Source organism: Sabethes cyaneus, chromosome 1, assembly GCF_943734655.1.
Source record: "Sabethes cyaneus chromosome 1, idSabCyanKW18_F2, whole genome shotgun sequence".
NCBI lineage: Eukaryota > Metazoa > Arthropoda > Insecta > Diptera > Culicidae > Sabethes > Sabethes cyaneus.
The window spans coordinates 152,989,020-153,002,217 of NC_071353.1; the positions used below are offsets into that span (position 1 = coordinate 152,989,020).

At 41.1% G+C, this 13,198-nt stretch overlaps 1 protein-coding gene across 2 annotated transcripts in view; it reads left to right on the forward strand.

Annotated features, from left to right (window-relative positions):
- Positions 1–2,731: 2,731 nt before the first annotated feature.
- LOC128735710 (leucine-rich repeat serine/threonine-protein kinase 1) overlaps positions 2,732–13,198 on the forward strand; it is a 48,144-nt gene continuing 37,677 nt past the window's right edge. For both annotated transcript variants that reach the window (XM_053830205.1, XM_053830211.1), the window contains exon 1: positions 2,732–3,377. In XM_053830205.1, the coding sequence (XP_053686180.1) occupies positions 3,321–3,377 (57 nt within the window). In that variant the 5' untranslated portion in view covers positions 2,732–3,320. The remainder of the gene's footprint in view (positions 3,378–13,198) is intronic.

Sequence of the window (13,198 nt, forward strand, 5' to 3'; positions counted from 1 at the left end):
GGCGGAAAAAAAGTTGAAAAAATGGCGAAAAAATGTTTGTCTCTAAAACGCATGAAAAAGTCTACATTTAGTGACAAAACATTACCTGACATGTACATTAGTATTTATATGTAAAGTCTATCACAAAATTCGATAAGAAATCTGTAAAAAACTTTGTGATTTGTTTGTTTGAAACTGAGCCTATAAAATATTTAACCTGCGATATTTTGGCCTTGAAAGCATTCCAAATGACGATTTTGCGTTTCCCGACACATTCGAGCCATAATATAATAGATTACAGAGTTTCACTTCATTTGGTCCAAATTTAGGTATACCCGGGTCATAATGGGTTAAAAGGGAAGCGGCGAGATTGGGACTTACCATTAATACCGCCAAAACGAAGTACAAGGCTGTTGGTAGGGAACGTGGGAGTCCAAGTCGTGTTGGTGCCGAGGTAGAGTTAGATGGGGAACGATATGCAGTAGTGGAGGAATTTATATACCTTGGTACACTCGAGACATGTGACAACGATGCCCGATGATAGAGTAGCCAAAACCATTTTCAGCAGAGAACCAGGAAGAGGCCGCAGACTCCGAGGCAGACCCCGCACCCGGTGGGTGCGTGCTGTCGAAGACGATGGCACGTTCAGCTGGTGTTCGTGGGGATTGGAGAACGGCAGCCCAGGACCGACGGTACTGGAGGACCATAATTCGTTCGGCGCAGGACCGGTAACGGACCTTTGCCACTGAAGTAAGTAAGTAAATGAGTAGTCAGTGTGCGTTAGATGGTGAACCGCAGGGCATCACACCCACCACCACCAGGAACAGAGTGTCCTAACTTGAAAGATACTTCGATTAGGCTGAAAGTGACTTGCGACTTCGATTTCCACCGTGTTCCTGGCGAAAGTTGGAGGACTACAGTGAGCTGACCACGTCGCAAGAATCCCGGACGACTGTGCAGTGAAATCTGGCCTCTTCAAGAGCCTCACCGTCACCAGGAAAAAACGCTCAAGGAGTAGCCCAGGACCATCAGTTAGTAGGATCTACTCCGTAGAATCGTTGCAATAGCCCAGTAATTGTCCTGTACCCCAACAGCCCGTTGCGAAGTCTGTCGATAAAGAAGCGTCTATCGTCTTAAAAAGATGTTTGAGTCGAAGACCGAGTACGGTGGAGTTTTTGATAAAACAGACCCACCACGGCACTACACTGCTAGAAGTTAGTTTGGTCAAATATGTGCCAGGCCGGCTCTATGCTTTCGACGACGGCGGGGCATATTGGATGGAAAATTTGCGAAATTGGTTCTGTAGCATGAAGTAATTTGCGGTTTCGTCACCAACGAGAATGACATTTGCTGAGGATCGCTTATGTAGGAGTGAGAGGGGAGCAAAGAGTGGAGGAGAGGATCCGGGAGTTTGGAATTTGATGTTGTTGATATTACTCCTACTGCAAACAGCCTCAGCGAGGGCCTCAGCTAATGTCAAAAAATCTTTATATGTGTGCGTGGTGGAATACTTCATATAAGCAATTTATTTAACCCTTTATAAGGCAGTGGCAACTATATTGCCACCAACAAACATTTTTTATTTTGCTTCTATAATTATATTGAAGTCATTATAGACGCAAAACAAATATTTTTCGTTGGTGGCAAAATAATTGTCACGGCCTTATAAAGGGTTAAAGGCAAACTAATACGAAATTACTTAAATTTTTCAGTTGGATCCAATTTTAACAATAATTTGTAAATAGAGAATTCCTTGAAAAGATCCTACACTCTTAAATGATTCTACCTATAAATAGGTCGGATTTAGTTAAAGCTAGGTTGAAACTATTCAAAATGCCCTTAAAGTGTGCAAACTCAAACTTTGGGTGAAAATTTCAACCAATTTTGGCTACTTGCTACCGATAATTGAATTATTCTCTATGACAAATAACGCAATTTTAAATTCCTTCTACCAATTTTTTGGTTGAAAAACTACTCAAAATCTGAGTTTGTACACTTTAAGGGCATTTTGAGTAGTTTCAACCTAACTTTAACTAAATCCGACCAATTTACAGGTAGAATCATTTAAGAGTGTAGAACTCACCTGTAGCGTTTCAACATTTAACTAACGCAGGACATTTTCCGGGACGCTTGGTAATCCGGAACAAACCATCCAAATCCGGGACAGTTTCGCAAAATCTGGAGCGTAGACGTCTGGTCGGCCCACCCTGGGGCTAAGATCTTGTTAATTTGAAATGATTACCAACGTAGAAAGTTAATCCAATAAGAAATCCACGTGTAATTTTTACATCCACATACACTCCATACACTACGGTTAAATTCCCGAAAATTTCGCATATATTGTATATGTATCCGACTTAACCTCCGATTTCTCAGGCGGTTATGATAGGGTAATATTTCTTTATAATTTAACCACCAAACTTACCACCAAACCATTTTGAATGGAATAATTCGAAAAAACACGAAAGCGCGGGGTTCACGCTGGTCGAAGTCCCGAAGCCTTGATAAAAGAAAGTTTGAAACTTAAACCACGGCAGTTACAGGGTTAAAAAATGCAAAACGCAAACTTGGCTGTTTTCTTCATTTTCTTCCTCCACCAGCGTTAAAATTGCGTTTCCATCCAGAGAACTGTCACAAACAGCTGTTATTTGCTTACTAACAAAAAAGTCGATAATATCATAACGCTTGTGCAAATTGTTTCACAATTGATTTTAACGTTTTGTCCGATTTTTAATGTGTTAAGAACATCAAAAAGTGGTTGAAAACATTGGTAATAGAACAATGTCCCTAAAAGTTTTAAAGTGGAGTGAAAATCTGAAAATATAAGCTTTAAATTGTAGTAGAAAAAACAGTTCAACACACCCTGCTTTTTCTCCACTCCGTGGTTCGCCTCGGACGGATAGTCAAGCCGCAGTACGGGGGTGCCGTTGTGTTTCAGTTTCTTCACACTTGCGCAGTGGTCAACAACACTACCAGCAGAAGCAGCAGCAGCAGTCAGTCGTAGGCAGCAAGAAAAAAAAGCGTTCGGTTTGAAAATTAAATATATTACTCCTCCGCAAGTGACGATTCATTGAATTGAGTGGGATAAATTGACTACATCCGGTCTGGCAATCTAGTGCACACCGTGAAAAATATAGTATAAGTTCGTCCGACGCAGATCTGCCTGCCTGCCTGCCTTCGGCAGGCTTTAATCTATGCAACTGGAACTGGGTTAAGAGTACCGTCGGACCGTGCGAAGAAAGAGTGCTCTAAGAAAAGAAAAATCGGGAAGAAAAAAAGAAGCTGCCAAGTGAATTATGGCCCCAAAATATCGGTGCTAGTGATTGGTAGTGAGTACGAAAATGACCTCGACCCCATCACCGGAGAGTGAAGATTTCCCCGGCAGGTTGCTGCACCAGGTAAGGGTTTTGTTGCCCGTATACGTTTTATACCCACATGGACATGGACGGTGGTTTTGCCAAAAACCTTGAACTTCCCACGAACGGTTCACGCGACGAATAATATGGAATGGTGCGAAGGGAAAGCGCCGTAGATGGTGAACAACCGAGGCCGTTCGTCGATTATTGGGAAGTGCGGGTATCGATTTTTTGTGTCTTTTAATTTGCTTTATTTGCGTGCTTGCTGAGCGGCTGTGTTGCGATTGATGTGTGGCTCTCCGCTCCGCTTTTGTTTGACTATAAATAAACACAATTTTGAACCTCTTTGATGGTTTCCGAACAAAGCACCTTGTTTTGAATTGAATGGTAGCGGTGCGTGAAATATTCATGTTTAACATTGCTGCCAGATGCTGATATGATTAGAGCAGTGCCTTTTACATCATTGAGTGATAGGAAATAGCTTGGCATTGGAAGAGTATAATGTAAAAGCATTACTGAGCAATCTGCACGAGTCGAGTCTGAATCTATAGCATTACATACAGACGAGCAGTTTTATTGAATCGTACTTTTATTATATTGCGAAACAATAATCATTCACGCGTAACCTTTCCGGAAAAGTAACGTTTGAAGGACTTGTTAGTTCCGTTGTGGATTTTCCGTTCACAATAAGTTGTATAATTTAGTTATTTCTGCAGTAAAAATTGTAGAAACCGTACAAACCAGAGTTATTCCTCAAATTGTATTTTCAAATTGCATACTAACTTTAGAGGGGGTTAAAACAGTTTACAATGTTATCGTTAGTAGAAAATCAGGAGTAATTATCACAGTTCGCTAATTGTCTATTTAAATTGATTAATGAATAATAAAACAAGTCATCAAATCATCCATTGCAATATGTGCAGGTAGAGACATAACTAAAAAAGAAAGATAAAGTCTGCTAGCAACGTAATGATAGATCAATCAAAACTATACGTATGGGCGATTTCGCTGGGCGTTTCGCTTCGGTAATGATAGATGGTATTTTTTATGCATAAATTAGCAAATATAAAACAACTGCAATTGATTGAATGTTTTATTTGCGATAAAATATCCACGCGGCAGCGCAAATTTCTCGAAACCAATTTGCCTTTGTACGAACCTTTGTTGGGGTGCAGAATCCATCTCCGAAAAATATCAAATTTACAGATTACTGTGCGGATTTCAAACAGAAAACAAGTTGTTATGTATTTCAGTTTATTTAATGTTTGTTATGTGCTTATGCAAAAATGCAATTTTGAAAGGAGAAAAATCACGTATGGTAACGAAAATTAAACATAGCCTCAACATGTGGGAGTTGGAAAACACGGTAATTTTTCCCAATATAATTGTCTTTAGAGTCGATCGACCATTAATTAATCTGATTTACGAAAACGAAACGTCCGACGGAACCATGATTTGACTAAATCCGGCTAAAGTCGGATGCAAATTTACTGACGATTTCAATTCCACCAAAATAACAAATGGATTTCATGTCGACGTTACCATAGCAACGTTGAAGATGGTAGTGGGCAAGGTTAGTTACCTTGGTAGAGGACACACAACCTATAGCGTTCTAAAGACAGCATCAAAAAGTAATTAACAATATTTATCGGAACGATTGATATAAATATCTTTCGAAAAATATGCGGTTAATAAATGATTGTGTTATTAGCGCTCAAAACTCGTCATTTTTTCGTGATCTTTAGATTTTTTGGAATCTTGCTATCTTCTTGTGAGACGTAGCCCTACGTGAAAATATTTCATTGTCATTTACTATGAAATGCCTCCATTACGAATTATGTTATCACATTCTGCCGCTACTCGCATATCAGTCCCAATTATATTTGAAACTGTCGCGATAGGGCGTTCGGTGTAGTGGCAACTCGCGGTTAACGATAAAACATAATATATTTCTAAGAACTAACTGCACAAATAAAATGTGCTCCGCGAGCTGCTGCAGCCCCCCCCTATTAAACACCCGCATTCACTTCTTCACCTTGCGCTTTATTCGTAAGGCCACCACTCGTGTACAAACTTAGAAAATTTTGTCTAAGAATATCGATGAATTTAGGCTTTGCCAACATGTTCAACATGTTCGACACGGCTGACAGAAATCGAACAAAAATTCGGCAGAGAAATCTAAACAAAACCGCGTCGTAAGGCAAAGTTTCTGCTAGAAACGGCTGTTGCCTTGCCGATTGATTACACGGGTAACAGTGGGAAGATATCTGACAGAAAGTTTGGAAGATAAAAGCTTTCGCTGCAAGACATTTGGGTGAATTTCGCATAAGCGGGATTCAACGCTCAACTCGAATAACCTGACCAGTCAAGCTCAACATATTCATGTTGGTTACTGTCACACATATAGAGTAAGGAACGCTGCCAGTGCCTTGGTTGGCCTCGCCTGTCAATATATTGTTTGCTTTGACAATTATCGATACTTATCGATAAAATGACGGAAAATATCGATTGTTATTATTTTTTGTTTTTTTTTCTGGCCTGTTTTCCTTCTGTTTTTTCTCATTTTCCTTTTCCCGTTTTCTCTCGAATTTGACCTCTTCATGTTTTCGTCTATGGGATAGCAATATTTCGGATTTTACTCTTTTTTCTTCTTTTTCTTGCACGAGTTCCCCTAATTCATTCCCTTTTTAGCACTTTTAGCGCTGTTTCCTGTTCTTTTCCTTGCTTTATTGTCTCTCTTTGTTTAACCTCTTCTTTTTCTGTTTCGTGACGAATGAAAATGTTTTTCTTTTTTTTCATTTCCGTCTTTTTTAGCTCATTAACCGTTTTTATTTTGCATTTTTCATAGTCCCGTTTATCTCTATTTTTGTTTCGTCTTTCATCTTTGGCTTGCAAACGATACCATTTCAATGATAATGCAGGGATACGAGGTGCAGGGACACATTCACGAAAGCACTTCTTTTTTGTTTCTTCTGTCTTCTTTTTCTTTTTACTTTTTGTATATTTTGTAGCTTTTCTTCTATGTATGTTGTTTTTATTTTGCTGTTCCGTTTTCGCTATTTTCCTTCTCTTTTTCGTTCCATTTTAGCTCTTTGTTTGTCCAGGAGTGTGTTCTGTTTTTCCTCTTTTTTCTTCAGGTTTTTCGTTTTCCTCTGTGTTCTCAATCCCATTTTTCCTCGTTTCTTTCCTATTTTTTCTGGCTCCATTGTACCTCATTTTTAGTTCTCTGTGTCTTCTATTTTTTGAGTCTTTCCAGTTTGTATTTGCTCTTTGACCAAACTCGTGTTTTTAGTCTTTGACCTTGAAATGTGGTCAGGCATAATATTTTTTTGAAACGATGGTTCTAACGGGTGGCAACTAAAATTTTGGAATTTGTTCGCGGCTCTTATGCTTAACAACAAACGAGCTCAGAGGTAAATGAGAATATGTATGTGTTAGCTCTCTCTTCTCTTTTTGTTAATATTTTTTGTTTTGTTCATGCTTGCCCAGTTTTGCTAAAAATGGCGTCGAAACAAGAAGCATTTCGGGAGCGCGTTGTACACTTCCACGAACTGCAGCAGAAATATCGGCAAAAAGTATACGGTATAACCTTTAAAAAGCAAATATGTTGCGGCTTCGAAAGTTTACCATATCCTAAGATGCCCAAAAACTATTCGCAAGCAAGGTAGTGGAAGACCAGCCAAAATTATGGACGCAGAAGAACATTGTTCTCTTTCTCGTTTCTTCAACAACAAGCCCTCTGGTTTGGCTATCAATTAAGATGCACCAGACAAATGTTTGAAGAACATTTTGATCTCGTTTCTTCAAAAACATCATGCAGAGGAACAATACGTGTTTTGACTGGAGCATCATCGCATTACGCCAAAAAAAACACAATCGTTCCTGAATACCCAGTCGATCCCATTTTTACCCAAAAACCACGACCCGAAAAATCTGTCTCAGTGCACCCATTCGAAGATTCCTTCGGGATTTTGAGTTCCTTAGTGTACAAAAATAACTGGAGAATCACGAATTGCGAACAGTTGATTAGTAAAATCAAAAGATGCAAAGTTGACATGACGACCGTACAACGCTCCTCTTTCGACGTCAAACGTGTAACCAGAAGTTCCATTATTAATTAGGGGGCATCCATAAAGTACGTCACGCATATAGGGGGGAGGGGGGGTTGACCTAATCGTGACGATTTGTGACGTAGGGGGGAGGGGGGGTATGAAGTTATGTGACGTCACATGAAAAAAAAAAATCAAATGGAAAATTTATTCGGGAAATTATAATTTGGCCTTCATTTGAAGATACAACTATTGAAGGCTTCTATAACATTAACGTACTGATAGATTTTAAAACAAATAGTTAAATTTTTTGAATGAACACTTTTTTGAACATATATGTGTGAACAGGACTCATTTCAAGTCTATGTAGTATGAACTCTCCATTAAGGCTTTACCGAATATGCAGTACACCGCTTAAGAGCTGCTTGAGTACCGTCCTGCCTAAAAGATTTTTGCAACCGCAAATAGCAGTCCACAAACTCCTGAAGGGTTACGGGATGCTACCAGAGACCCACGGCAATGTTTTCCCTTGATATTTGTGCTGAACTCAATCGTTGAACAAAAACTCATACCGAAGTTCCACGGCTGCTTTTAAGGTTTTTCGGTATAATTTATACTGCCCCTCACTCAAAAGCTCTCTGAAGGATAGGGTTTAAGCCACTTGCGGATTAAATTTCGCATCTAAGGTAGTGTTGAATAATTACACGATTGAAGAAATACACAAAATGACAAAGTCCCTCAGAAAAGTTCTTCCAAGGCGTGTTGCTGCAAGACGTCAGCTGGAAGTCCTGATTCTTTCAACTAGATCAGACGAATTTGAGTGGATGAATGTAAAGGGCGTAGATATGCGCTAAACATTAATCGACGGCACATCAGCGACTTCTGAAGCATATCCGATTGCAGCAATTGAAGATCATCTTCAAAATCCGTGAATCGATGACTTATAAGCTCGAAAATTTTCCTTTTTTTATTTGCTGAAATTCATTTGATAGCTTTAAATAAAAAGGTTGGAATGAATATTTAATTTTTTTGTTGTGAAGGGGGGGGGGGGATTGCCGTGACGTGACGTACTTTCTCAGGGGGGGGTCACGAATGTGTGACGAAATGTGACAAGGGGGGGAGGGGGGGTTGATTTTGGTCAAAATTTGCGTGACGTACTAAATGGATGTCGCCTTATTTGTGGCTCCACCACAGAGCCAATTTACTCTATTTTGAAAACGAGAGCCGCCAGTGGTCACTCAGAGAATACATTCCATACTCCTAATACAAGTTTATATCGTTTTACTGTCAATTTCCCCTTTCCCACTCAAATGCCTACAAGTAGTGTGAACGGAGTCTAAATTGTTCCCTACCATAAATTCGGTGGAGGGAATATTCATCGACGACGTTACAGAAACGATTGGTTTGCTATAAAGTGGAAAATAGATAAATGTCCGAATTCGGTTCGTTTCGGCTACTGCTCAAGAGTTGGCCGGTTGATAAGGTACCCGTCGCGGCCGGCACGGTTCTTTCCGTCTGGGACTCTTGAACGTAGAGAAGCGCGCGTGATCAAGTCCTCGTAATTTCGGAGGCACATGGAATTGAAAGTGGCAGATAGAAGTTAGAAACAGAAAGTGGTTAGTCGAAAGTCAAAGTTAATAAGAAGTCAAAATAGAAAGTGACAAATGAAAAGTAGTTAATAACAGTAGATTAGGAAAAGTTTGGTTAGTAGATAAGGTAGTGAGTTTTTTATAATTAATATGAAGAAAATATGTAATCAAGTGTTCTAAATTTTAGATATTAACAGAGGAGGTAGCAGAGTGAACCCTTTTAAAAGGGAATATAATAATTTATTAACGTCGGCCATCTGAAAAAGGTAAATTAGAAATACGATATGGGAGCAATACAGTTAACTTAATCAATGGGGGGTGGTCTTGCATAACAAAATGATGGTACTAATGCAGTCAACAGGTCCAGTAGGGCCTTTTTCTTTGTTTCTGGACAAATCCCAGAGAACTCTCTTCCGGCAGGCTTTGTTCGCAGCGACACAAAAGGCAGGGGACACGTGTACCCGCCATTGTATATTAGCGGCGAGGACTCGAACGTCGGCTAGTGGACCCACCGGAAGAAGTATCTATACCTGGTGGCGTTGGTGTGATATCGGCAGGAGACACATTCACCGGCAACACGGACAACATCGACAGCTAATACAGTAAGTCATCTCAGACGGAAAACCGTCCCAGCCAACAGTTCAACCATCGAACCGTTTACGAGCCGCAGACCCGGTACAAGTTTCCACCGGTTGGCTCTGTCCTTGCCCAGGGGGCTGGGATCACATCGTGGTAACATCGCTATTCGGCTTCATAGCCAGCGTAGTCTCAACATCGCTATATTCGTCGGAGTTCGCCGGAGTTGCCATCGTCATCGTAGTATTTCTCATCGCATCGTCATCGTAGTTACTAGCGCTGTCATCGTCATCGTAGTGCATCGAAAACCAAAAGTCGCTAAACCGCAAGTACCAGCCTCTTCCCCAATACACAGTTGTTCATCATTGCTATGCTCTTTAGAGTAGAGAATAAAAATGTACAGTTTAGGAAAGATGGTCTTTTGCTAGATAAAACAACCTTTTCCATTGCATGTGCTAAATTAGTATCGGTAAACGGATTCAAAAAGGAATCGACAGTCTCCGTCGTTCGAAAGTCTACTTTGTTGACCGTGGTCCAATAGTGAGCAGTTTCCCCTATATGAACCAACGCGACAAACTATAAATCCGCGTTATAGCAACATCGTCGGTGCTAACATGCTTTACATTTTCCATGTTCCACGTTCCTACTAAAAGCATTTGAGTGTGCATCCCCAACTGACAGCATAAAACGACCCTAGGAGTGTCCGCGAGCTAGCGCGTGGTTACAAACGAAAGGTTCGCCGAACAGCCGATTACTGACCGTTTTCAAATGTACACCAATAAATTTTTTCAACTATAGATAATGTATCTTTAATTTCGGTAAATCAGGTATTTTTCAAGTATCTTTGTCTGTTTTTGACAGCTTGAGAAAAAAATTACAAAATTTACAAATAATTGCCACTCGTTACAATTGATGGAGGGACGGTAGGAGAAAGTAATGAAACTTTTTTGGGAATGGACGGGAAAGAGTGGTAAGGAAGGGGGGGGGGATAATAGGTAGCTATGTTTAACAAGTTGTCGTTATGACTCCTACCTTTTGTCCAATGCTGAAAGGTGCATGGGTCGAACCAAGCTATAATTAGAGATTATAACCGGATTTGCACCCACAACACCCGCCAGCGCGTCTGGCTCGCTGGTACCTGTGTACCTTTGAACCATACAGGAGACTGCACAACTCCCCTTATTAATGCAGCGACGTATCTGATTGGGTTATTTTTAGACACAAATTGTGTCTCTTCCTCCGTCTACTGTAGAAACCATCGACCGAGAAATTTTAATCTAACTTGTTTTTACTTTCAGGACGATAACACTATGCAGGCCCTTACGACTTGCAAGGTACTGCGTGTGAAGTTGTTCGTTTGTCAGCGTGTTAGCCGCGATCAGGGCTTGAAAAGGGATCGCAAGTTGAATGTGACTGGCAGTCACTGACTGCCGAGAATACAAACTTTCCGCATTCAAACTCCGCTTTTTGAACGATCATTTGACTGTTTTTTGAATTCAGTCAATCTGCCGCTTGCGCTGCTGCCGTCTTACAATTCGGCATCTCAGCAAAAGCAAACAGTCAATCTCCCGTTTTGCTTTATGCTTTGAGAATATAAACTGCAAACTGACTGGAAGCATACGGTGACGTATTTTTTCGTTTCTCTTTTTGTCTCCAAATCGGCTGCTCACAGTAATAGTGTGTCACCCGGACGTCGGTCCGACGCAAGCAAAATATTCGTTTGTATTGGACGGAGTCCGACCGACTTCTTCCATGCACATGTAGTGGTTGTTTTTTTTTTGTAGTATTGAATCATACGATTGTGCGGTTGCTTTTCGTAAGCGTGGTGACTGCCAGTCATTTGACTGTTTTGCAGTCATTCGCTGCTCCAAACGGTAAAGGCAACTTGATCGAAACGAAAATGTTAAAAAGCTTTAGAATGCGTTCATTCTACTGCGTGCCATCGGCGTTTGACTTAGCAAACTGCCAGTTATGTTATGCATAGCGTTCGTATTCCATCACTAAACGGACGGTGTGAACTTGAATGCGCTTTGGTGTGACTGCGGTAGAAAAAAAGGATCGGTCGAAGCCCTGGCCGCGATTCTCAGCGCGGGTTTTCGGAGAAAGGTTCCGTTCCTATGAAATTGACCAAACTCGTGCTTTTACCCAGCTAGCATTTTCATATGTATAAAAAAGGTAAAAATCAGCATTACGTACAGATATATATATGCTAAATAAATCGTATTTCATGCGCAAAATTGGCATATCCGTACTATTTTGGAGGCGATATACGTGATTACGAATAATTTTGAGCGTTACGACTATATAAGTATTTATATACGATAATATCCGATTAACACTAGATATACCAGCATTTTAAATATACCTATTTATACCAAAACCAGTCAAAATGACTGGTGGATAAGAAACGGTTGGTGAACTACTGAATAATGTGCAACACAGACCCTATAGTGGTCCTTAGTCTCTTATCCAGCAACTTCTATCTCCACCTCCTCGTGGTAGGGTAACCGACCTGTTTTGGACCTCATCTGCAGTTGTACATAATCTGGACGCTATCATTTGATTTTGCTGGAAGTGTCCAAATTATGTACAGCTGCAGATAGGGTGCAAAATAGGTTGATTACCCCGGAATACGAGCAATCTTAGCGGAGATGTGGTAACCAACCCTGGTGGTAACTAAGGTCGTATACCGACAGGCAAGGAGGCACTGTCTTGTCTCGGCACTATACGATGGCAGCCCCATCATGAGACTCGGCAGCATAGCCCTAGTAAGGCACGCTTTTTATATCTAAAATATTACGAAAAATCAAGAAAATTCAACTGAAAACATTTAGCATGGACAGGCGATGAAACAAGGATTTGGAATGGATGCTTCCTACCTGGAACTGTAAAACCAAATTTCGTGGATGGCGACAGAATGTTGCTCGTTCAGTTGGAACCGCAAAAGTTCGACATTGTGGCACTACAGGAGATCTGTCGCAAAGGCGTGAAGGTTTGGGGGATCCGTGGCGGCAAGGCCCAATCTTGCCAGAACGGTGGAGCAACCAACGAACTGGGAACGGGCTTCGTAGTGATGGGCAGAATGCAGGATCGCGAGAGGATATGTGTGTTGAGGATAACAGGCCGCTTCTTCAACTACACCATCATAAACGTGCACTGGCCACACGAAGGTAGACCCGACGACGAGAAAAAAGCGTTCTATGTCCTGCTGGAGGCAACATACGATAGCTGCTCGAGTGCTCGCTACGGGATATCATCGTCATTGGGGACATGAACGATCAGATCGACAGGGAAGCAATGTATAGTGATAACGGCCAGCGATGCATCAACTTTGCAGCTTCCCGAGGCCTGGGGATCAGAAACACTTTTTTTCCCCACATAGATCTACAGAACCACCAGGAGATCACCTGACCAACTAACATTGAACTTAATCGACTATATTCTCATCGAAGGTCGGAGTTTCTCGAACATCACCAACGTACGCTCCCTACGGGGTACGGATATCGACTCAGATTATTACCTAGTAGCAGTACACGTGCGCTCAAAATAGCCACCCTCGGTTAAACAATCGATAATTAGACAATCCGGAATGTAATGAGAACTACGAGCATACTATGCGCCTTCCGCTGTGGCCAGGTGCTTCGACCCT